This window comes from Nomascus leucogenys, chromosome 25 (assembly GCF_006542625.1).
Source record: "Nomascus leucogenys isolate Asia chromosome 25, Asia_NLE_v1, whole genome shotgun sequence".
Taxonomy (NCBI): domain Eukaryota; kingdom Metazoa; phylum Chordata; class Mammalia; order Primates; family Hylobatidae; genus Nomascus; species Nomascus leucogenys.
The window spans coordinates 704,600-731,035 of NC_044405.1; the positions used below are offsets into that span (position 1 = coordinate 704,600).

At 36.2% G+C, this 26,436-nt stretch overlaps 1 protein-coding gene across 2 annotated transcripts in view; it reads right to left on the reverse strand.

The window, feature by feature from the left end:
* The window catches only part of SAMSN1 (SAM domain, SH3 domain and nuclear localization signals 1), a 91,234-nt gene that overhangs the window by 45,792 nt on the left and 19,006 nt on the right, over nt 1-26,436 (reverse strand). The window contains exon 1 of one of the 2 annotated variants that reach the window (XM_003263781.2): nt 7,952-8,107. The exons of the other annotated variant lie outside the window; for it this stretch is intronic. Within the exon in view, the coding sequence (XP_003263829.1) occupies nt 7,952-8,008 (57 nt within the window). The 5' untranslated portion in view covers nt 8,009-8,107. Of the gene's footprint in view, nt 1-7,951; nt 8,108-26,436 lie in introns of those variants that run through there. 2 annotated transcript variants of the gene reach the window in all.

The following is a 26,436-nucleotide window of genomic DNA, read 5'->3' on the forward strand; positions in this document are numbered from 1 at the left end:
CCCAAATCTTTTAACTTGTGGAAAATATTTTGCATCTACAGAGCTTTTTTCTTCTTTGTAAATTGGAAATAAAAATAATGTCTATCTCCTGGGGTTTTGAGAAGATTAAATATAATAATGGACAAGAGCACCTTGGACAAGTGCCTGGCCTCCAGTAAGCACCAGTGCATATAAATACTTCTTCTCTTTCTTATACCTGGTTAGATAAGAGTTAAAAATGTATCTTAGCAGTCTTGATACAAAAAAACCGTGAAGAAAGCTCTTTAATGGCACAACTATGTGTCATCTTTGTCTAGGAGCATAAATTTGCACAGCAGGCAGTGCAGTGAAAACAGCTCATAATCAACTCACACCTCTCATCATTGCTAGGATCAAATGCAAATGGGAAAGAATGCCACTTCAGTCATTGCTAGTGAAAATTAGCATCTGTGACACTAATGGTGTCTCATTTAGTATGCACTTTAGATTAAAAAGAATGGTTAAAAAAAGGCTATTTGCAGAACTGTCATTATTCTAATGTTACCCTCAAAAATAACAATGGTACTGGAATCTCCTTTACTCAGAGAAAAACCTGCTAAAATTTGTTAACATAAATCATTAATCCCACCCAAGTAAAGGCCAAGATGTTCTAATTACAATCACTAACTTTAATTTGTGGGATCCATGTCTTTCTATTTTCAAAATTTCTTCTATATTCTTTAACCTGGACCAAGGTCTACTCTTAGGTAACAATGGGATTCTTTCATAACATTGGGTATGTTAGAGTTCTTAACATAAAGCTTAAAATGAGTTACAGTTGTACTTATACACAAACATTTTTACACACATATTAACAGACTTGCTACAAAGAAACAATAAGACAGGGATGCCCTCTCTCACCACTCCTATTCAACATAGTGTTGGAAGTGCTGTCCAGGCCAATCAGGCAGGAGAAAGAAATAAAGGGTATTCAATTAAGAAAAGAGGAAGCCAAATTGTCCCTGTTTGCAGATGACATGATTGTACATCTAGAAAACCCCATTGTCTCAGCCCAAAATCTCCTTAAGCTGATAGGCAACTTCAGTAAAGTCTCAGGACACAAAATCAATGTGCAAAAATCATAAGCATTCTTATACACCAATAACAGACAAACAGAGAGCCAAATCATGAGTGAACTCCCATTCACAATTGCTTCAAAGAGAATAAAATACCTACGAATCCAACTTACAAAGGACATGAAGGACCTCTTCAAGGAGAACTACAAACCACTGGTCAATGAAATAAAAGAAGATACAAACAAATGGAAGTACATTCCATGCTCATGGATAAGAAGAATCAATATTGTGAAAATGGCCATACTGCCCAAGGTAATTTACAGACTCAATGCCATCCCCATCAAGCTACCAATGACTTTCTTCACAAAATTGGAAAAAACTATTTTAAAGTTCATATGGAACCAAAAAAGAGCCCGCATTGCCAAGTCAATCCTAAGCCAAAAGAACAAAGCTGGAGGCATCACGCTACCTGACTTCAAATTATACTACAAGGCTACAGTAATCAAAACAGCATGGTACTGGTACCAAAACAGAGATATAGATCAATGGAACAGAACAGAGCCCTCAGAAATAATGCTGCATATCTACAGCTATCTGATCTTTGACAAACCTGACAAAAACAAGCAATGGGGAAAGGATTCCCTATTTAATAAATGGTGCTGGGAAAACTGGCTAGCCATATGTAGAAAGCTGAAACTGGATCCCTTCCTTACACCTTATACAAAAATTAATTCAAGATGGATTAAAGACTTACATGTTAGACCTAAAACCATAAAAACCCTAGAAGAAAACCTAGGCAACACCATTCAGGACATAGGCATGGGCAAGGACTTCATGTCTAAAACACCAAAAGCAATGGCAACAAAAGCCAAAATTGACAAATGGGATCTCATTAAATTAAAGAGCTTCTGCACAGCAAAAGAAACTACCATCAGAGTGAACAGGCGACCTATGTAATGGGAGAAAATTTTTGCGATCTACTCATCTGACAAAGGGCTAATATCCAGAATCTACAATGAACTCAAACAAATTTACAACAAAAAAACAAATAACCCCATCACAAAGTGGGCAAAGGATATGAACAGACACTTCTCAAAAGAAGACATTTATGCAGCCAAAAGACACATGAAAAAATGCTCATCATCACTGGCCATCACAGAAATGCAAATCAAAACCACAATGAGATACCGTCTCATACCAGTTAGAATGCTGATCATTAAAAAGTCAGGAAACAACAGGTGCTGGAGAGGATGTGGAGAAATAGGAACACTTTTACACTGTTGGTGGGACTGTAAACTACTTCACCCACTGTGGAAGACAATGTGGTGATTCCTCAAGGATCTAGAACTAGAAATTCCATTTGACCCAGCCATCCCATTACTGGGTATATACCCAAAGGACTCTAAATCATGCTGCTATAAAGACACATGCACATGTATGTTTATTGCAGCACTATTCACAATAGCAAAGACTTGGAACCAACCCAAATGTCCATCAGTGACAGACTGGATTAAGAAAATATGGCACATCCACCATGGAATACCATGCAGCCATAAAAAAGGATGAGTTCATGTTCTTTGTAGGGACATGGATGAATCTGGAAACCATCATTCTGAGCAAACTATCGCAAGGACAGAAAACCAAACACTGCATGTTCTCACTCATCGGTGGGAATTGAAAATGAGAACATTTGGACACAGGGCGGGGACATCACACACCAGGGCCTGTCGTGGGGTTGAGGGAGAGGGGAGGGATAGCATTAAGAGAAATACCTAATGTAAATGATGAGTTAATGGGTGCAGCACCCCAACATGGTACATGTATACATGTGTAAGAAACCTGGACTTGTACCCTAGAACTTAAAGTATAATAATGAAAAAAGAAGAAAGAAAGAAAGAAACAAACAAACAAACAAACAAAATCCTGTAAAAAAAAAAAAATAAGTGCATAGCTTGAGTGAGTATCCATACTTGAACCAGGCTGTATTTAGTAGACCAAGGGTGTATTACCCTGTAGCCCATGATGGCTTTGAATGTGGCCTTGACGGCTTTGAATGTGGCCCAACACAAATTCATAAACTTTCTTAAAATATTATGAGATTTGTTTGTGATTTTTTTCTTTTTTGTTTGTTTTTAGCTCATAAGTTATACTTAGTGTTAATGTATTTTATATGTGGTCCAAGAAAATTCTTCTTCTTCCAGTGTGGCCCAGGAAGGCCAAAAGATTAGACACCCCTAGAGTAGACTGAAGAAACTTCATTCACTTTACCAATATTTATTGAGAGTCTACTACGTTGAAAGTATTATGCTAGCTGCAGAGGGAAGATATGTGGTGCTTACTTCAATATTAGGTCATTTTTTAAAATATTAGAATATTAAGAAAGTTGTTAGCATGGACAATCTAGCGAAACCTCCATGTCTACAAAAAATATAAATATTAGCTGAGCATGGTGGTGCAGGACTGTGGTTCCAGAGACTCAGGAGGCTGAGGCAGGAGAGTCACATGAGCCCAGGCATGCTGATGCTGCAGTGAGTGGTGATTGTGCCTGCACTCCAGCCTGGGTAACAGAGTGAGACCCTGAAAAAAAAAACGAAGGAAGGAAGGAAGGGAGGAAGGAAGGGAGGGAGGGAGGAAGGAAGGAAGGAAGGAAGGAAGGAAGGAAGGAAGGAAGGAGAAAGAAGGAAAGAAAGGAAAAGAAAGAAAGTTTTTTTACAATTGTAGGCATTGACACGTGTGTGGACACCTAGAGAGATTTCTTTGATGAACTTTCTGCGTAGTCAGAGACAGGAATGAGGATTTCTAAACTTACAGACGCTCTTACAGACAAGGTTTCCCTGATCTCCATAAACTTTAGCTGGCAATTCAGGTGGAAACAGAAATAATATCTACAGTCCTGTTGCTTATAATGGCAGTATATTAAGAACAGAAGTATTGGAAATTAACATATTTCATGTCAGTTTCATTTTTCATCTAACTCTGTGTCTTCTTCAAGGTTTATGCCTTAGGCTCTTTACGTATGAGGCTAAATAAGAGTCATTCTCTCACAGTTGTTACAAATATTAAATAAATTGGTGTACAAAAAGCTGTAAGTACAGCAATTGACATGAAAATAAACCAATGATAAATATAGAAAATAAAGTATTTTAGTTGGAAAAACACACAAGGAAAATTGTTATGTTCTATAATTTAAGCATTTATAGAGTGTAATGCAATAACATCTCTTCAAATCTGAATACTGTATATGCTTAGAAGTTTTAAAAATCACTATCAGTAGTGGGCACTAGTAGTAAGAAGGTAAAACAGCCGGTTGTGGTTGCTCATGCCTGTAATCCCAGGACTTTGGAAGGCTGAGGTGGTTTGAGGTGGGAGATCACTTAAACATAGGAGTTTGAGACCAGCCTGAGCAACATAAGGAGACCTCATCTCTATAAAAAATTAAAAAATTAGCTGGGCTGGTGGCATGGCGCCTGTGGTCCCAGCTACTCAGGAGGCTGAGATGGGAGGTAGCTTGAGCCCACCCAGGAGGTTGAGGCTGCAGTTATCCATGATTGCACCACACAACTCCCGCCTAGGTGACAGAGCAAGCCCCTGTTTCCAAGGTAAAAACAAAATTCAAGAATAAAGATAAGAGTACCTTGCATATATGTTAAGCAAGACTATTTTTAATTAACCTAAGTATAGAATACTTAACTATTATTCTCCTATTTCTTTTCTAATTTGGAATTTATCTATATAGAGAGTTCTGAGACACACATTAAAACCCTTAGAAGTTATTAACATTCCAGTACATGCAATGGGCTTCTTTTGTAATAATTCTGCAAGACTTTACCAGTTTCTCTTATAGAATATCTCTGGTCTCTGCCTCTCAGCCTATACTATAAATGTCTTACAATAAATTTGAATGCTACTCTTAATTATGAGCTATTCAAAGGAGAGAACCTATGCTAAAAATAGAGAAACAGAGAAATAAAGGATGAAAAAGAGGGTGCACTAATGATAACACTACATATGGTAAAACTGTATTTTAACATGTATTTGGATTTACTCTTTTTAAATTCATGAACATGTTTATTGATAAGTTTTAGGAATATAAGAAAATAATAAATTATTTTTGATATAGGACTCAAAATCTATTGTTACATGTTATATACGTGAATGTTTTGAACCTTCTCATAACTGTAAGACCTGTTTAAAAATACTAATAACAAAATCTTTCTCCATTAATTTTCAGTTGAAAAGTTTGATCATTTTTAATTGAGGTAACATTAGTTATAATATGCATTGCATTTGAATTGTCCAATAGGTCACTTGAAATAGAACCAAGGACAGTTAACAAAAGCTAAATGATTAAATATTTTCTTAATTTTTAATATTGTCACTTTTTACACTACTATAGGATTTATAATTAAAAAAGAACACAAAAACAAGAAAATCCCTTTCACAGATTCTGAGAGTATAGTACGAAGAGTTTATGTTTCTGGGTTAGGAAATTTTGTAAACTAATATCTGGTATGTAGTTAATCAGTGAAGATAGTGATTCCCTATATTTCAGACCAATTTCTTGATGGTTCTGTTTCCAGACATAGACCCTTTCTAGACACAATTTCTTTTCAGTAAATGAAAGGATTTGCACTCCTTTTTCTATGAGCCTTTTATTTGTAGGGATTATCACAGCATCCACCTCTGCCAATTTTTTTTCTTTTTGAGAAAGAGTCTTGCTCTGTTGCCCAGGCTGGAGTGCAGTGGCGCGAACACGGCCCAATGTAGCCCTCAATGTCCTGGTCTCAAGCAATCTTCCTGCCTCAGCTTCCTGAATAGCTGGTACTACATGCACGTGCCACCATGCCCAGGTAATTTTTGAATTTTTTGTAGAGATGGGGTTTTGCCACGTTGCCAAGACTGGGCTAGAACTCCTGAATTCAAGTGATTCACCCCCCTCGGCCCTGCGAAGTGCTGGAATTACAGGTGTGAGCCCATGCACCTGGCCAGATACTGCTCTTTATTCATATAATATGCAAAGAAAATTACCCACCCAAATAAATGTGAATTATGAGAAAAGAAGAGTTATTTTAAGACATAATTACAAATGGAAAAATATCACTTCCATGTTAAAAGGAAAGAATCCAATTGAATGTATGAAAAACATACCTGTGCATCTATACTCACATCTCTTTAAATTCATACAGAATGAAACCATTTGTCTAATGAAAATAAGAATTCATTCACAACAAAACTTAGTGTTTCCAATGTGACCATTTTCTGTGATATGTTTTGTTCAAAGACGTATATTTTTTCAAATTTTTTTTATTTTATGAATAAGGAAGTCAAGATTAACAATATTCCAAGTGTATTATAATAGTTACTGCTCTTAAGCCAAATGATAATGATGGAGTAAAGTATCATTTTGAAAATAGTTTAATGTCATAAATATGACTCTAAGTATAAAATACAGGCTTTATTAAATACGCTATCTTTTTTTTTTTTTTTTTTTTTTTTGAGACGGAGTCTCGCTCTGTCGCCCAGGCTGGAGTGCAGTGGAGCAATCTCGGCTCGCTGCATTAGATTTTAAATACTTTGATGTATATCATTCTCCATATTAACTTTTATTATCTTCCCTAAACATATTGTTAACTATTTGTTGTACTTAATCAAGTAAATATCATATAAAATTAATCTTAAATGGATGCACAAGCCATGCTTTTAAAAACTTTTCTGTATTATTTGGAAAATGTTACTTTGAGTTTTTCTTATATTAGGGAAAAAGAAATCATGATACGTTATCTAGCTATATTTTAAACTAAAGATGCTTGTCTATCTATTATTATGTATATGTGTCAGAAAGAATTAATATTCAAAATCATTTATTCTCAGTTTCCAAAGATAGGAAATCATTAATTTTTGTTTCCTTCAGAAAAACTTGGATGGTAACTTCCAAAGAGTTTCAAAATATTGACCATTGTTCAATGTCTCATCAATTCAAAAGGTCATAACAAATGAAAGCAACCAACCTTTTTCTCTGAAAATGGGTGCCTAACATGTAAAGACGGATAGACAATAAATCAATCCTTCAAAAAAATCTGGACTCAGCTATTGTTTATCTCAGAAGGAGATTAAAAATTATATTTACTTGAGAAGAGAAATGTATGAGTATTGGAGAAATTTTCTGACATTGGTACTTTGTAAATAGTTGTTTTACGTTATTAATAAATCTAGAGTTCTACAATAGAATTTGAACTTTATCCCATGTTATACATTTTTTTTAAAAGTAGCACTTATTGCCAAGACAAAGAACAGAGTAACATTCCACATATTACCAATTTGTCAAGTGTACCAGTATATGGTGTTTTGATGCTTCTCAAAACACAGCCCAATTTTTTGTGTAATAATAACATTAGTTCGAGAGAATAGCAAATATACATCTTTACAACAAGCTATCATAATTTAACATTCAAAAATGAGAAAAGTCTTATATTTAACCATAACATTTCCATTTTACAACCTTCTTATAACTCTATTTTGAAGAGCTAATCTCTTAAGAGATAAAATTCATTCAGCAGACTGTTAATAGACGTTGACAATCTCATAGTCATTAAAAACGTGCAAGAAGATTTTAAAATAACAAACAAACAGAGACCACTAAATTGATTTTCTTGAAGTTGAACTGAACTCAAACTTCACTTACAGATGTAAATGTTCCAATATGCACCATAAGACAAAATTACAGAGACAATAATTGCTAGGTGTCATTTAAAATCTAACTTTGCAACTTAATTTTTCCGTATTTGCCATGAGGCATTAAACTCTATGTTTGACTTCTGACTGACAGATGAGAACATTGTATGCGTTCAAACACACATATGTGTTTATTTTCTATTAAATAGTTTGATTTTATTTAACTATGTATGAAATTATCTTACCTTTGGTTTTTGATGTTTCTCCTTCTCTGAAACATTGGATGGCTTTCTCTTGAGCATTTTGAATTCTGACTACTCCTAGTGAGTGCACTTTCTGCTGTTACAGAAACAACTGAAAACAGTCAGCAGTGTGCTGTCTAATGTACAGCATCAGATAAGGTTGAGCCCAGGGACCTGCCACTTCCTCCTTCGGTCAGGATATGACTTCAACATTTACACGGGTAATTTTTTTTTTTTCTTACAGTAATTCTTTGGTAACTCTTTATTGTCTTGCTGTTTTCTATAAGGTACGTTCCAAATCTCATACTTAGACATGCCTGCTGTTATGAAAGCCATAAGGATTTCAAAACAAAACTCATTTTCTTGGTTTATATAAAAGTAAAGATCTACAATGCATTCCATGGGTAGAAAAAAGAAAAATCGGAGCCAGTAACTGAAATAAAACTTGAGATGTTGGCTTCCTATTATTTTTTTTTTTTAAAAAAGAATACTCAAGGTAGTCAATTTTGTATATATTTTTTCTGTTTTTGATACGGAATCTCACTCTGTCACTCAGGCTGGAGTGCAGTGGCATGATCTCGGCTCACTGCAACCTCCACCTCCCGGGTTCAAGCGAGTCTCCTGCCTCAGCCTCCCAAGTAGCTGAAATTACAGCGTGTGCCACCACACCTGGCTAAGTTTTTGTATTTTTAGTAGAGATGGGGTTTCACCATGTTAGCCAAGATGGTCTCGATCTCCTGACCTCGTGATCCACCCGCCTCAGCCTCCCAAAGTGCTAGGATTACAGGCATATTTCTAAATAAACACAGTTAGAAGATAAAATAAATAAACAATGTTAGAAGATAAAATAAGTTAGAACTTAAACAATACTAATCCTACTTAAAGCATGTATGCATATATTTTAAAATATGGATTAGACCCATTCTAAATATAAATGGGAACATGACTCTAAAAGTAAATGTTTATGCATATGTTACTTTTCTAATGTATTAAGATGTTGTAAAGTCCTGGCTAACAAAGAGATCAATTAAACAGAACCCCCAATTAACCATATGTCTTTGTGCTACAAACGATGCCATATACTGATAATTGCTGTCCTGGTGATGAGCCAATGGATCAAGGGTTTCTTCAAATAAAACACCCAGAACCTCTATTTAATAGTCCTAGTAGAGCTAATATGTTTCCTCGTGGTTTAAAAATGTTTATGATAATGAAAAAAGCAAAATACCCAGGAGTAAAAGCAAGAAGTTCAAGCTTTATTGTTAAATGGGGATTTACCAAAGGGAGACTTGCAAAATATATGAAACTCTGGTTCCATTTGAGCAACCCAGATTAAGAAAATAAACCTAGATTTCTGTTTATAAATCCTCTGAATTGAAAAGTGTAGTGCCATATTCTTAATCAGCAGCTTTTCCACGTGACAAATCAACTGACTCTATTTCTCAAACTTCCCTCACACTTCTAAGCCCCACCCCGAGGCCCAAATTTTACTAATTCATTTAACAAATGAGATTCAAATTTCACTAATTTATTTAATAAATATTAAATTGATTGTCTATTATGTGCAATTTGACAATATTTCAAACCTCTTGACTAGCTAAAAACAACCTGTTTTTGTTCTATAACAGAATTGAAAGAATATACTTTTCAAGATTATGGTTAATATGCCTATTATTTTATTACCAGATAATAAAAGCAGACTTTTATTTTTGAGAATTATTGAGTTAGTGTTTTCAAAATACTGACACAGACAGAGAACACTGGAAAACCTGAGGATGCTGAGGTTGGGTAATTCCCCAGAAATACTTCATTTAGACTTTCAGTTTGTGCTTGGGTTAAGAAAGTAGGCTAGGCAGATCTTTTGCTTCATCTCTTAAGAAATTGAAAGTCATAAAAATACGTTTTTAAGTGAACCATTTGCACCCTCGACACTCCCTTTTCTTCATCTATGAATAAAAATTTAATTATGGAGTTCAATCGATAATAAAATGGCAATGATAACGCTTGCACTTACTACATGGTGGAGTTTTGTTGATAATAAAATGAAATACCAATAAAGGGCATTCTTATTAAATGATTCATCATTTCAGTGATGTTTTGTGTCAAAAAATGTTCATGAACTCTAAAAAGGCATGAAGTTTCAGTTTGAGGTGGTGCTTGCTATAGGTTATATTTCTCCAATGTTTCTATAATACAGTGCTAAAGAATAGAGAACACTCACATTTATGAGACACATATCTGGACTGGATGCAGTTTTTAAAAGTGTTATACTCAAGCAAACAAAAAGTATATATCCATTTATGGATCTCTAGGCACTTCACCATCTTTAACATTACAAGAAATATTTAAAATGTAAACAAAATAAGTATTTTCCTTCAAGTACAGGTGGAAAAGGAATTTTCCAATCTTTCTTTCACTCAAGAAAAATGTTTTCTGGGGCTTAAAAGACAGATATGACATTTGAGGTCCCATTCATTATCTAACTATGTTAAACTTCTTGATCCCCAAAAAGATCAAGTGACAAGGTGGCAAATGTTTTCATCAATTATCTACTATTTTATGGTATTTGGAGGACACCGAGATATTTAGTGAGTGACACAGAGTGACCCAGCAAGCTCAAAAGTCACAGATGGACAGAACAAGAATGAAGCAGAGAGTCAGTACGGAGCACACCTAACTCCTGACCATGATTAAACCACTAGGAACCCTGTTGCTTAACATGTGTTCTGAAATAGGGAAATTACAAAAGCACAGTCTTGGTGCTTTACAATACCTTAATGGTCTTACATCCCAGACAGAATGGAACTTTGTGTACTATCTCTGTGTCATGAATCATGAGTAAAAAAGAAATTGCAGTCAAATGACAAAGACTGAGGTGTATTTTTCGGGAAAGTAAGGCGAGCCATAAAAGGATTGTGTCAGTAATCCAAAAAATATTTATTTAGTGTACTGCTAAAACACAAATCATAAAATTCGAAGCATAGGTAGAAGGAAATTAGAGATCATGGGACATTCAAAGTGATGTCCTCGATTCTGAGACATTGAGGATCTCCATCTACATCTCTCTGCCTTCTACCATCAGGTTGAAGAATACAATTAGATAGTAGTTTGGATTAATCCTACTCTACATTTTATTTTAGGACATGTACACTTGTTCAATGGATGAAGGGTGTTAAAATCAAATCTTTTAGAATGAAACTGGATTCTCTGCATTTCTCTAATAGTTAAAACTTCTCTAACACGTAGAGTTGGTTGGGCACAATCTTATGTATGCCTCTGTGTATTGCTGGGACAACCATGACCAAGGGATATTTTATTAACTCTAACCGAAAATATTCCTGACTATACCTCAAGTGTTTCGTTACAGGAGGAAAACAGAGAGACCAATTTCAAGAATTTGAAAATAAGCAAAACAAAGTTGTCATCACAGAGCCCAAATCTGAAATTAACATGTAAAATAAGAATAATCATATTATAGAAAAAAAGAACTGTATTCCATTCAAACCTGCAGAATTTACTCATCTATGATTAAGAAAAGGAGTCAATCATAAAAGTAACTTAAACTTGATAATTCCTCTCTTCTTTTTGGCCCCCTCAGAGTAGGCTTCTTTCTATAGTACAGGGAAGAGAATTTTATTCAAAGAAGTTGAGTGGGGATATTGTGTTCATACCTGTTTGTGGCTTCATGGAACTGGAGATCCTACAATATCAAAAAAAACTCTTTCTTTCTCAGTGTTTCCTGAAATAAGTACACATTGGCATCTGATGATGTTCTCTGCAATTTTGTATTTAATAATTCAGATGTTGGTGCCAAGCTATATAGAGGGGCCTTGGTGTTGTACCATCCTCTACTTGTCTAGCTTATTCTTACCATAGGTGGATAAAACATCTCAACACCTCCTTGTTTGGATTTGGGAGTTTAAGAGAAATGATGGGATGGATATTCCCCCTGGCCTATGGGAGGGGTTAAGGAAGTGGGGGGAGAGTTTCTTCCTTGTGAATCTCCTACATTTCCTAACTCTCTAAAGTCATTTACCCATTCTATCTCTGGAGTTCCTGTTTACTAATTAATTCCTTTCTCTAAGGGACCCAGCCCCTACCCAGCTCTTGAAATCCCTTCTAATGTGTTACTAATTGAAAAGCTGTGCAGTCACTTTTCTGCTTCTCCTGGTGACCTGCTCCAGGAAGTGACAAGCTCATGTTTTGGGGAGATTAGGGGAAGGTAAAATTCTGATTCTATTAACAGGAAGTGGTAAGAAGATGGGAACTACTGAGGTTTGCTGTTTCCAACAAGATGTGAAATCAAGCAAACCTATCACAAGGATTAATTTCTTCTAAAAACGGACCTGAAGTCTACATGATAAATTAATATTCCACCTGTTAATTTCTCCTTATAAGACCCTGCCTGAGTTTCATTGCCTGAGTTCCCATACATTCAACTAACAATGATGAGGTGATGCCCAAACAACTTCTAAATAATTAGGAAGGTTGGGGAGAATCTGAATTCATTTTACCTCAAATAGAAAAAAGACAGTAACACAGACAAATACTGGAAGTTTCCATTCAAGTTGGTGAGTTGAAGGAAAAGAGAGCTTAGTGAGGTTTGAGTATCTTAATTCTCCACACAAGATCATCTATTGCGTGGAGATGAACACATCATGCAATTTTTAGCTGGATTTCAGTAAACAAAAAATGTGTTTAACTATTTCCCTTTGTTTTTATTTTAAGCTCTATGAATAAATGATGATTTGGCTCCTTGGGTAGATATGTCTACAGGAGACAAAGGCAGCATTCATATGGACATCAAGTGCCTGGAATCTGAGATTGCTATTTCTCATTACAAATTTAAATACTTCCATCGTGGTTAATTAGAATGTATTCCCAAAAAAGGATCTACCCTTGATGTGCTCAAAATACTATGTTTCTGAGAGGTTAGAGTTGCTAGTCATACTCTGGATATCTTGGGAAGCCTCTTAGAGAGCCTGGCCTGGCAAAATTACTGCTTATTTAAAATTTCCAAAGAGATAATGTAACACATTATGTTGTTATCTCGGTTATAGAAGAAACAGATCATTGGGATAAATAGAAGGGACCAATGACCTAAGATGAATGGTGAACCTAAAGAATCATACAGGATAAAACTGTCTTGAAGAGACAAAGAACTTTATAAATTACATCTATGCCTTACAAGATGTTTGAATGTAAGAGAAGCCTGAGTACCAAGAATGAGTAGTATCAGTTCAAAGTGATTGGAAAAATTAGGGAGGCTGATAAAGTTTAAGATTCAAAATAAATGCAAATTACTCAGATTATTTCAATAAATTATAAGTATTTCCTTTCTAAGTGGTTTTAAAGTCATATAAGGGCCATATTGTGGTTGGCATAACAAATAATGATAAAATTTAATCCATTTATGATTAAAAGTTATAATATTCATGAAGTAATATTATTCTCCAAGTTAATAATATTAATAATGACTGTCATCTTGAGTGTTTATTACATAACAGAAATTATACTGTGTGCTTTATAAATATTTTCAATATAATCTTCACAAAAATCTCCATGAGCTGGTACGAATATTATCATCCTCAGCTTCCCGGTGGGGTTTGGTAACATGTCTAGTTTGCACAGCTAGGAAGTGGTGGAGTCAGGATTCAGTCCAAAGCCTCAGCTCATAACCATCACTCTATGTCATAAGTAGGTCTTGGCATACCTAAATACCTGGCATAAAATGGGAATGATTAATTTGACTGTTCAGGTCAGGAATGCTAAGGGCTAGGGGGAGGGTAATGTTGAGTTGCTGGCTTCTGGTTGAAAAGAGAAATGGTTCAATCACTATATGTGTAAAAAAATTTGAAACCAGTAAATCTGCAACCAATCCAGAACTCTTTTCTATAATTAAGATTCAGTATCATGGGGACAAATCTGCATTTCAGGCCCCTCTCCAAGCCAAGCTACCTTGTTGTGAAACTTATTGGCCCTCAATTCCACCCTTGCTAATAATCATTCTCTCTAATTTTATGCTTACAAAAATGGGTGTAGGTAATCACAGTAGAAGCACAAATGAGACTTATGTGCACTTTATGAAACTCCTTTCTATGAAGTTCCTTGGTCTGAATGTTTGTGTGGTCCCAAAATTCATATGTTGGAATTCTCACCTCCAAGGTGGAAGGTAATAGTAGGTAGGGCTTTTGGGAGAATTAGGTCATGGGGACGGAGCCTTTATGGATTGCATTAGTGCCCTTATAAAAGAGGCTAGAGAGACATCCCTTCACTCCCACTTTTCCACAATGTGAAGACATAGCAAGAAGGTGCCATCTATGACCCAGGAAACAGGCCCTCACCAGAAGAGAAATCTGCTGGTGTCTTCATCATGGACTTCCCAGCCTCTAAACTGTGAGAAATGAATTTCTGTTGTTTGGAAGCTACCCCAAGTTTATGGTATTTTATTATAGCAGCCCAAATGGACTAAGTCACTTGTTTTTGATAAGGCGTCTATCTGTAAAGTTACTACCATAAGCACATTCCATTTTCTCCTTGAGTTGGAGGTTTAGCTCTCCAATTTCTATTTCTAAAGAGTGTTTATTATTCCCTCAATCTTTTGCTCTTAATTTTGTGTTTTTGCTTGCCTCAATATCAAATCCAAATTGTGGTTATCATCTTCACATTTCTACAATATTGTTCTTTTCTATATTTCTAAATGTCATTTAAAGTTTTGCAAATATAAAAATGCTTACACTAAAAACATTAGAAAACACAAGCACCCTCTCCCATCCTTCTCTATTCCTAGACTTCCTATTTCAACTCTTTGTCTGATCCTTCCAATATTTAAAAAAAAAATGTTTGTAGTTGGTTAGATTTATTTTTCTAGATAGTAGACCAGTATTTTCTTGATTTATGCATGGGGCATTATCTATTTATTCCTTTTTTTATCCTTGAGGATTTTGTACTCTTCTCATTCCCAACTCCCTTATAATTATTTTGTTAAATCATTAGTCACTATTAACATTATTGTGATGTAAATAATACTATTCATGGCTGAGTTAAATACTGTTTAATGCTTTATGTTCCTTTTTTGCCCATTTTTGGAATTGATAACTGTCTTTCTTTTTATATGATTGGTTCTCTATATATTGTTAATATTTCACCAATGAATACTCTGACAATTATTTCAAGTGATTTGTTTCAAATATTTAATTTCAAACATCATACTTGTCATTTCAAATGCTCAAACACTTTGGATGTTTTTTTCTGTTCTAATGTGTTCTAATGTGGTTTAGTTGTTCTCCGTTGAGGATAGAATGGAATTTCTCCTTAATCACTTCCAGTTATCTCTGGTCTAATTCTCACATCATGTTTCTTTTTATCTGCTCTCTCATTTGCAGAAACACATCTCCTTAACAGAAAAAGGGCACTTACATCCTTTGAGATCCTTCACATTTGAATGCTATATTGACTTGAAATTGAATTCTAGCCTGGAAATCATTTTTTTCTCAATATTTAGAAGGCTTCTCCAATTGTCTTCTAGCTTTCAGAGTGTTGAGAAGTCTGCACGAGCCATTGTGATTCCTGTTTTGTTGTGTATGGACTTTTTTTTTCTTTCTTTTTCTCTGCCTCTTTCCTCTGTATTTTCTTCGAATCTTTGGTATATCCTAAAATGTCATATTATGTGTGTTGATATGGGTTATTTAAAAACTTCTCTTCAGGCCTATGTTCCCTTGATAAGTTCTTCATCTCTCTTTGTTCTCTCCATCTGGAAATGGATTAGTCCAATGTTGAACACACTGGATTGATACTCTCATTTTATTATATTATTGCTCTCTGATTTCATTTATTTGACCTTTTATTTTCCAGGAAAATTCCATTACTTTTTCTACTAATTACTGTAATAAATACAATAAATATTTTACTCTAGCTAGATTTTTAATTTGCAGAAATGCTTTCTGATCGTTCACTTTTCATAACATTCTGTTGTTAAATTTTGGAAAGGCAGTGACATGTAATGGTTACGAGGGTGGACTTTAACCACACTGCCTAGATTCAAATCCTGACTCTGTCATTTACCTGGGTGCCCTTGACAAGTTATTTAGCCTTTCCATAAAGTGCACATGACAGTAATGCTTGAAAGATATTGCTATGAGAATGAAAAGAGACACTATTATGGTGTTGTTGGAAAAGTGCCTGGTACATAATAAACACTAGATACTAACAAGTAAATACTTGGAATATATTCCATTATCTTTCCAAAGTTATTAATTATCATTTTTACAATTTTCCTTCTATTCCCTTCATTATCTTGCTTTATTCTGACTTCTTCTGTTTGCTTTCATTTCAGTCTTTCATATTTAGGCTGTTGTCATATGTCTGGAGATTGTGCTCTCTGGATACATTACTAAGATCATGGTATGAAAAAACCCGACTGGAAGTTCTTTGTAAATGGGTGGGCTTGTCAGGTGATCAAGTAGCAGGGAAGTCTTTTATTATCTTTTTCTCTTTTTTTTTTGAGACAAAGTCTTGCTCTACCACCCAGGCTAGAATGCAGTGGCACAGTCACAGCTCTCTACAGCCTTAACCTCCCAGGCTCAAGCAATCCTCTCACCTCAGTCTCCTAACTAGCTGGGATTACAGGCATGCACCATAATGTCTGGCTTATTTTCTATTTCTTGTAGAGATGGGTTCTCACTGTCTTCCCAGGCTGGTCTTGAACTCCTGGACTCAAGAAATTCTCCTGCTTGGCCTCCCAAAGTGCTGGGATTACAAGCATGAATCACCACACGTACCCCAAGGAAGCTTTTTCATCAGAAGACCCTCAAATGACAGTTTCTGGAGTTCTTTTCTTTGAGACTATTCAGGTCTGCAGATACTAACCTCTCCATGCCCTGCTGGGCTGTGGAGAAAAGAAAGTAGTTTCCTTGCTGCCTTCAAAGGCTGAGCCTCTCAGGGCCTCTGTGATGCACACTGACTCATTTCATTGCAGCCTCCTCGTCTACAACTTCTGAGATTGCAACTTGCTCCAACTCTCCATTCACCTTTTATTATCCAAAACATTAGTTGACATCCTTTCTATCCTTCTCCCAAATCTCTTTGTCTCTTTAGGTTTGCATCTTCTTGGTAAATATATGTAGCTATTTAAACAAAATCTAGTTTTGCCAACTATATTCCTTCACATTTTTATTAACTCCAAGTCTCTTCCTTCACCCTGCCTTTTAAAACATTTGCACATATTTATTTTATTTGCCCAGCTCCTAATTATATGAAACATATAGCAGGTATTGATTCCTGTCAATACCACCCCTACCTTACAGCTTTCAGATTGGCATAGGGACATGGCAGAATGCCACAGTAGGAAGAAAGCAACACACACAGATGAAGCCTTTCCATTGAAGCCCATTCTTACATGTAAGTGATTGTGGTCTCTCCACATTTTCATATTCTTCTCACAAGCACAAAAATACAGTATTCTGTGGAAGAGTTTGCCTTTTCATTCTTTATAAGCAGGATAAAACAAAGCTCAAGTTTTTATTAAAAATCTTCAAAATAACTTTTAAACTTAGAATATGATTCAGTACCACTGAATCGTGCCTCATTTGGCAGAAAGGCAATTCGGTCCATATTACAATACTGACAGAACAAATTGATCTAAATTTTGCACAGAAGTGCTGTGTTATTAACTTTTATCTGAACATAGTACACCTCGTGTATAATATTAAAATCCTCTGCTTAATTCATACTCCCCAGAAGCAAAGAGGAAAGTAGATTGTACTGATCAATAGACCGTGATTTCCTGTCTCCACCTACTGAAGAAAAATGCAATTAATTGAATTTCATTGAAGAGATACATATGAGCTTCCTTTCCTCAGAAACGCTATTGTCAAACAGGAAGAACAAGATCATCTCTATTTCCTTTCTATTTTCACTCATCAGAAAAATTTATAGCAGATTCCATTTTTTTAAATTATTTTTCAGATTTTTTTTTATTACTTTTCAGGCCTGATTATTTTTTTCAGGCCTGATCATTTGAAACTATTTTTCAGGCCTGATCATTTTTCAGATGATTTTTCAGGCCTGATCATTTGAAACTACATCAAAGTTGTAAAGCTATAGGAGAGGGTAAGTGTATAGTCTACTTCTTAAACAATCAAAAGCCTCATATGATCTTCATGCCATCATCTCTGAGAACAATATAATTATAAGATGAAATACCCCAATTGCATGTCAGTTTAATTACAAATGAATAGAAAATAATTATCGTGGATGTTTTTAATGTAAAAATGTGTATCACAGCAAAATCAAATTTCCTATGTATATTACATAAACATGCATATATTCTTAGATATATATGTATGTGTATATGTGTTCATACATATACACATATTAGGCTGTTTCAATTAAATGGAATTCCACCTTTTCTTTTTAACATAAAGGGTAATAAAAGAGCTTCTTAGGAGACTGAGTATATTGTAAATAGATGTGCAATGTCTTCTCCCACCCAACACACACAAAGTGAGGTTTATACATGAAGTGCAAAGCCACAGTGAGGCGTGCCGCCTCAGAAGCCTACTTGCATTCTAATTTAAAGCATCTGCATGTGTCGTTTGTGGGAAGAGGAAACAAAAATCAAGTGATCATTGACAGGATTTTAGAAACATGTTACCTGCAACTCAATTCTATTTTTTCTCGAATAAGAAAACTTTTCCATAACATTTGCAGCCATGTTTATGAGAAATGAAAGAAAAATCTGGTTTTGTCAACTGAGTATATAATAAACCAAATATCCAAGTTAACATCTGTGCCCAGCAACACCCTCTCCAACCAAAATAATAATAATAATAACTGATTAACTACAAACCAATATCTGGTTGGAGAGAAATCAGATTTCTTGTTATGTTTCCAAGGGCATGTAATTCTGACCTCCTGAAGTGCCCCTGCAAGCAGTGAAACACTCAGACTATTAGTTTTCTGCTGAGCAGCCCTGGCAGAAGGGTCTGCTTTTCCTCGTTCTACCCATCCATGGAGGCCCTGTGGTGTGAAGGGAGCATGTGGACTTTGGAGGAGTGATGTAGAGTTGGGTTCAGACAAGCTACATGAACTTGAGCCTGACACCTGTCCTCTCCAAGTCTCAAATTTCCTCATGAATTAAAAGGAGAAAATAACATTTCCTCATGAGATTATTGTTGGGATTAAATTGTGCAATGTGTATAAAATTCCTGACACAGAGACAGTCTTAACAAATACTAATTCCATCCTCTCTCCTTCAGGTACAAAGGTAGAAAGCATGAGATTCCTAGGAATTCACGCCCCATACTTCTAGGACGTGGTCATAGTGTGACCCAAGTTCCTGGGAACATGTTCAACCCCTGTTTTCAAAACCTGTACACACATCATTGCTCTTTTAACCTGGTGTTTTCTTGTTGTCACATGCTCTAATGATATTTGAATATGCTATTTATCCCCGGCTACCAGTTAAGGGAAATTTCTATGGGGAATTCACTTCTGCTTTCACTTAGATTTAGCATTTAGCTGTGGATTTGCAATTGCACTTGACACAAACTCCACACTCTTTTTCCATCACCAAGAAGGCTGGAACATCTCTGGTCTTTGCCTATCTATGCCATTCTCCTCCTTTCTTTCTCTGATCTGGTCACACTGATCTCTCTGCACTTGGACCACCAGTCAGTTCTTACCTATCCTGGGATTTTGCTCAAGCTCTTCCATCTGCTGGAAGTGCTTTTCCCTTTACTTTTGACACGGGTGACTCCTTGTCATCAAAGCCTTCTTTCCTTCAGGCCACCTGTCCATGGAGGTCCTGTGGTGTGATGAGAGCATGTGGACTTTGGAGGAGTGATGGCATGAGCCTTCATGTCACCTCCACAAAGGGCTTTCACCAAGCAAACACATATAGGTGCTTGATTGTTTTTACTGTGTTGATGATTTGTTGTGTTGTTGGTTTATTTTGGTTACTGGAAGGCAGAAGTTAGGCCTATTGCTAGCACTAGCATAGAACCTGACAGACAGGGGCTCAGGAAATGTTTGTTGTATAAATGAATCGTCTCAACTGTATAGGTGTGCACATTTTAGGCCACCTCCTTGGATTGACAAGTAACAGGATTAAAATTGCAGAATCCGTACCCCTCAAAACTCAAAAGGATTATGGCAGGTAGAACAAATGTTGAATTAGACAACATCAGAAAAAAATCCAGCAAAAATTTGGAACCATGCACGCTACAAACTATTTAAAAAAAAAAAAACACTTTCAGCTGGGTGCAGTGGCTCACACCTGTAATCCAATCACTTTGGGAGGCTGAGGCAGGTAGACCCACATGAGCTCAGGAGTTCCAGAGTAGCCTGGGCAACACGGGGAAACACCATCTTTACTAAAAATACAAAAAAAATTAGCCGGGCGTGGTGGTGCATGCCTGTAGTCCCAGCTACTCGGGAGGCTGAAGCAGGAGAATCGTCTCAACCTAGGAGATGGAGGTTGCAGTAAGCCAACATCGCATCACTGCATGCCAGCCTGGGCAACAGAGTGAGACTCCATCTCAATTAAAAAAAGAAAAAAATCTTTCCTCCGTGTGGAGAAATTCATAAGATATGTCAAGATACCTTCCTAATGATGATAATGATCTATTATTGATCTTTATAACATTCTGTCCCATGGCTTCAACATCTTTTAACATAAATTATTTTATTCTAACAGCTTTCCTGTGAAGTACTTATTCTGATTTTTATGCATATGAAAAACCATTTGAATTTCCTTTTCTACCGACTCAGCTCCTGATTCCAGGACTTCTAAATCTGAACCCACGAGTTTCCCTGCAAAGCATTCATTGAAATGAAATATCTCCTTACCCATTGAAAGAAATTATGTCGGTCCCATCTCCACTAAAATCCTGGCCCTATAATTCTCTGAATATTAGAGCTTGACTTGAATTTGCCAACTCCTGTTTGTGTAGATAGTGTTTTAGAAAATTAACACTTCTCCTTTGAAAGAGAAAAGAAACTTTCTTTACAAGATAATAAATACATAGAGGAAAAACATGGGCTTTTGTTTTTCTAGTTTATGGTGCAATCAGTATGTCATCTGGTTCATGCAAAGGCAGCTTCTTTATTTCAGCCAGCAAAGGTCATCTCTTCTGACAAACAGTAGGTGAGCAGAATCCACTCAGTAGTATCACCTTACCAAGGCAGCAATGGGGAAACTACAGAAGTGTGTTGCTGGTCTTTAAACCAGCACAGCTTTGATCACCACCTTGGAAAACCCTAACAAGCTTAAGAGTCTTTTCTATGACTGACTAATGTCTTGACTAATGAAGGTCCCTTGGGAGAATCTCTCTCTTCCTGTCTCTCTTCTTTTTCCAGAGATGGGGGCTCTCTCAGTCACCCAGGCTGGAATTCAATAGCATGATCATGGCTCACTGTAGCACTGAACTCATGGGCTCCAGAGATCCTTCTAGTCCTCTTGTATCGCTAGGACTACAGGTGTGGGCCACCATGCCTGTCTAATTTTTTTTTTCTTTTCTGCAGAGACAAGGTTACCCCTATGTTGCCCAGACTGGTCTTGAACTCTGGGCCTCAATTTATCCTCCCACTTCTGCTTCCCAAAGTGCTGGGATTACAGGTGTAAGCCACAAGCCTGGCTTCAAAATCCCTCTTTTAGGCAGACAGAGATGAGAATGAATGGGATTTGAATTCCCCACAGGCATAATATATTGTTTCCGGGCTCTTCCTAGCATTCTTGTTATGCTGCAAGATTTGGAAGGAGGTGGTCTCATCTTATTTGTTTAACAATTACTTACCAAATGTCTATTATGGGCCTGGGATTCTGTCAGGTGTCCAAAGATGGAAAAGTATGAGCTGTGCCTTCCAAGACTTTACAGTTTAGTGGGAAGGCAGGCAGATCAACAGATAGTGAGAATCCAATGTAACATGTTCTGTATCAATCTGACGTGTAATAAGCAGTGAAAGCATAGAGGGTAAATTGTTAATTTGCCTGGAGAAGTTAGGAAATGTTTTAATAAAAGGTAATTCTTGAGAAAACATTTAGTGAAACAGGAATTTGTCAGGTGGACAAGAAAAATGGGGGGCATATTCTAGCAATGGGCAGAATATATGATATTAGAGGCATGAAATTGTTTGGTACTAAAACCATCTTTGCAAGATTATGACAGCAAGAAATCTGACACAGCTGACTCCATCTTGCTTCTGACCTCCAAGCTGTCCTTGGTCATTCCTGAGTGTAGGCCAAGCTAACTTTGGGAAGAATTTAGTATATAGTTTAATCTTAAAGCAAAGATTAAACTTCAAAGCATGTCTCTTTCTTTGTTTAGGTAACATTATGCAGACAGGAGAGCTCTAATACAACATTTTGGACCAAACTGAGAGAGAAGAGGGGTGATCTTTTCTGCATTCTGCGTGTCTGTTCCATAGACAAGAAAACACTGAGGAAGTTTAGTGATCAACAAGCTTTAGAAATTTTGAAAATTGGAAGAAAGGTATATCTCTCTATTTCCCATCTCTACTCCATGCTCCACATTTCAGCCAGTGCCTTTTATCTAACCACAGATCTAACTGTGTTCCTCTCTTGCTTCACAATGGTTCTTCAATGGTTCCCCACCCCATATAAATGTACACATGCTCACCTTACATTCAACTCTACACTATTGAGCATAGTATATTAGTATTCCAAGGCTGCCATAATAAAGTCATACAAACTGGGTGGCTTATAGCAGCAGATATTATCGTCTCAGTATTGGAGGCTAAAAGTCCAAAACTAAACCGTCTTTGTAAAACTATTGAAAGGCCACAATGTTAGGCTTTTATGAGATGGTCTTGAACACTGATAAGATAGACACAGTTTCTACAATTCCTTACTGCTCAGGGGTCACGTAGCCAGAGGTTACAATATTCGTGAGTTTCCCAATTTCTCCTGTAGATAACATCACTATTGTAGTTCTAAGATTGGTTTTTTGAGATATCTTTCATGCTGCCCCACCCAGACTCATGACTCAACTGGTCATGTGGCCTCATCCAGAGGCAGACTCGGTGCCCGAGGACCATTTTCAACACCCTGTGATTTCATTCCCCAGCCAATCAGCAGCACCCATTCCCTAACTCCCTGCCCACAAAATTGTCCATAAAAACCACCTCCAAGCCTTTGGGGAGACTGATTAGAGTGATAACTCTAGTTCTTCTGCATGGGCTGGCCTCAATCAATTAAATTCTTCCCTACTGCAATGCTATAGTTTCAGTGGATTTATGTTGTTTGCGTAGTTGGCAGGAAAACCTGTTGGGCAAATACAGTATGGTCTAAACTGAGGAATAATTCCCTACATCAAATGTGTATGATAAATAAGGAGAAAGACATAGGAGGGGGATGACAGGTGTTAGTTTACAGCCAGATTCTGAAGCATTTGGATGGCATGTGTTATGGGTTGAACTGTATGGCCAAAAATGATATGTTGAATTCCTGACCCCCAGCACCTCAGAATGTGACCTTCTTTGGAAATACAATTGTTGCCAATATAATTAGTTTAGTTAAGATGAGGTCATATGAAGTAGGGTGAACCCTTAATCCCATAAAACTAGTGTCCTTGAAAGAAGAGGGAAACTTGGACACCCACATGTGCAAAGGGATGGCCATATAAGAACAAACAGGGAGAGACTGGCCGTGTGAAGATGGAGGCGGGAAGTGGAATTATGCCACCGTGAATCAAGGGATGCCTAATGCCCAGGGCTATCAGAAGCTGGAAGAAACAAGGAAGGAGTCTTTCCTAGAGGCTTTGAAAAGAGCATGGCCCTGCCAATACCTTGATTTTGGACTTTTAGCCTCCAATACTGAGACAATAATATCTGCTTCTATAAGCCACCCACTTTGTACGACTTTGTTATGGCAGCCTTAGAAAACTAATATACTGTGCTCAATAGTGTAAAGTTGAATGTAAGGTGAGCATGTGTACATTTACATGGGGTGGGGAACCATTGAAGAACCATTGTGAAGGAAGAGAGGGACACAGTTAGATTTGTGGTTAGATAAAAGGCACTGGCTGAAATGTGGAGCGTGGAGTAGAGATGGGAAATAGAGAGATATACCTTTCTTCCAATTTTCAAAATTTCTAAAGCTTGTTGATCACTAAACTTCCTCAGTGTTTTCTTGTCTATGAAACAGACACACAGAACGCAGAAAAGATCACCCCTCTTCTTCTCTCAGTTTGGTCCAAAATGTTATATTAGAGCTCTCCTGTCTGCATAATGTTACCTAAACAAAGAAAAAGACATGCTTTGAAATTTAATCCTGCCAGGTCCCCTTATTTAGTGATGGGAATGTCACAGTGAAAAATGATAGTACTAATACTATCTATACTATGTATATTTATGTATATATATATATATATATAATACTATATAATATGGACTCTTAAAATGATTTTGATATTGATATTTTTATGATTAGAAAATTCTGTTGAAAACTCATCACCATGAAATGAATAAAATTAATATTCTAGTATCAAGCAATTTGACTTCCCAGAATTGTTTTTCTTGATTTTATCCTAATTGGAAAAATGAATTTATATCCATATCTTGAACTATCTACTCCCATGCCAGCAAAAATCCTAAGAAGCATTCTATAAGTAAGATCAATACTAAGGATACTGTAATACAGCTGTAATTTTCTGTTACGTGTATTTCCTCCAATGTAATGAACTGTTATGATAATTGGTAGCTTTAATGAAAGCAAATGACTTCTTTCTAATTTGGGTAGGTTGTATTCCAAGCTACGATGTTCCTAAGTCTATGTACTCTTTAGATGTTTGTAATCTTGGATGGTTTAAATAGTTCTTACTATAAATGCAGAAAAATTGAGTATGTTTTCAGTATTTCAAACATAAATGCACATGCACACACTTTACAAGTCATATATCTTTACTGAAGTGACCAGATTCACTAGAGAGCAAGGAGACACTGCTAAAGCATTCTGATTCACATTCTGCAATGTCATCACAGCCTCCTGATACACAACATGTCTTTGCATATATGAGTAAATAATTTAACAACTATAAGATATGTCTCAAAATATCTTTCATTTCATTTACTGGAATACCGTAACTGACACTGATGCCAAAGTATTAATTATATGACACAGCCAAAATGTAAAGTATATGTTTCTAATTGAATTATATTGAAGGAGAAATTTAACATGACTTCACTTTGTTTTGAATGTGAATTACACAATGATATTATTAAATTAAGACTCTGTAAGTATGAAAAACTTTTGTGTACACAATTTAGTATTCAGTTGTCTTTGGTATTTTTATGTAAAATCATAAAATTTATTTGGGAAAGTTAAGGCTCAAAGAAGAGCTGAAGAAGCTCAGTTTAAGGGGAAAAAAATAAAGCTGAGAGCAGCACTGGGTCTAGAGCCCAAGTGTCTCCACTTGTGGTACAAATGTAGTGTAGTCTTACCATGTGAGTGAACTTCTTCCCAAGTAACTAAGCCCTGGATACAAAAACAACAGTGGTTTCTATACTTTGTGATTCATACAAAATTATATTTTAGAGAGATTAGTGGCCTTAAACAGAATTGCACAATAGTTTCTTACCCTGCAAATCAAATGTTCTCCAAGGAAAGAACAGGTATAAAATACTTGGAAGGAGCTGTGAATGCCCCATGTCAGCAACTGACATATGTGTCAGCATAAGTAGTGGTAGAATAACCTAAGTAGGAAAAGACTTAACAAGAATATAGGTACAATTAAGAATAGTAGCAAAAGTGAACCAAAGATAGCTTGTATCTGCATGAGGTGGCCAAGTTGGGTATACGTACCTACCTACTGGCATTCATTCATTTTGCCATTCCTTTACCCCAACACCATTTTCGAGGTCCTACTATATATCTAGCATTGGTAAATACATTTGTTTTTTAAAAGTCTGATTTGCTTACACTATCTGGATTTTTAAAATGAGTAATGTCTGGTTCTGAACCCATGTAATTGATTTCAAATCAGATAATCTAAGAGGACCTTAGATGCCTACATACTGACTTGAAGAAGGGTTTTATGGAGACACAGATGGAGAATATGGATTATATGTTTTAAAGCCACCATTTCCCATACTCTCATACTCAGTCTCATTCATTATTAAAGCATAGAAGTAGATGAGAAGAAGGGAGATTTCTTGGAAGAGAAAAAATCAGCAAAATGAGCAAACATTTATTGATAATCTGCTATAGATTAGTGCATCTCACTAAATCCTCTTAACAATAGTATCAAGTGTTATTGTCTCCTGTGTTGCAAAGAGAAAACTGTGGTACAAAACAGCTAACTCATCTAAAGACAAAAAGCTAACAAGTAGTCAAGAGTTAAACCCAGGCCTGTCTGACACCACTATACTACACAGCCAAACCTGTTATGCAGAATAAAACTCACAAGCAAATTATTGGAGAAAGATGATAAGCCAAAAGCAACTCCATGCATTTCTTTAGCAGTTGGCTG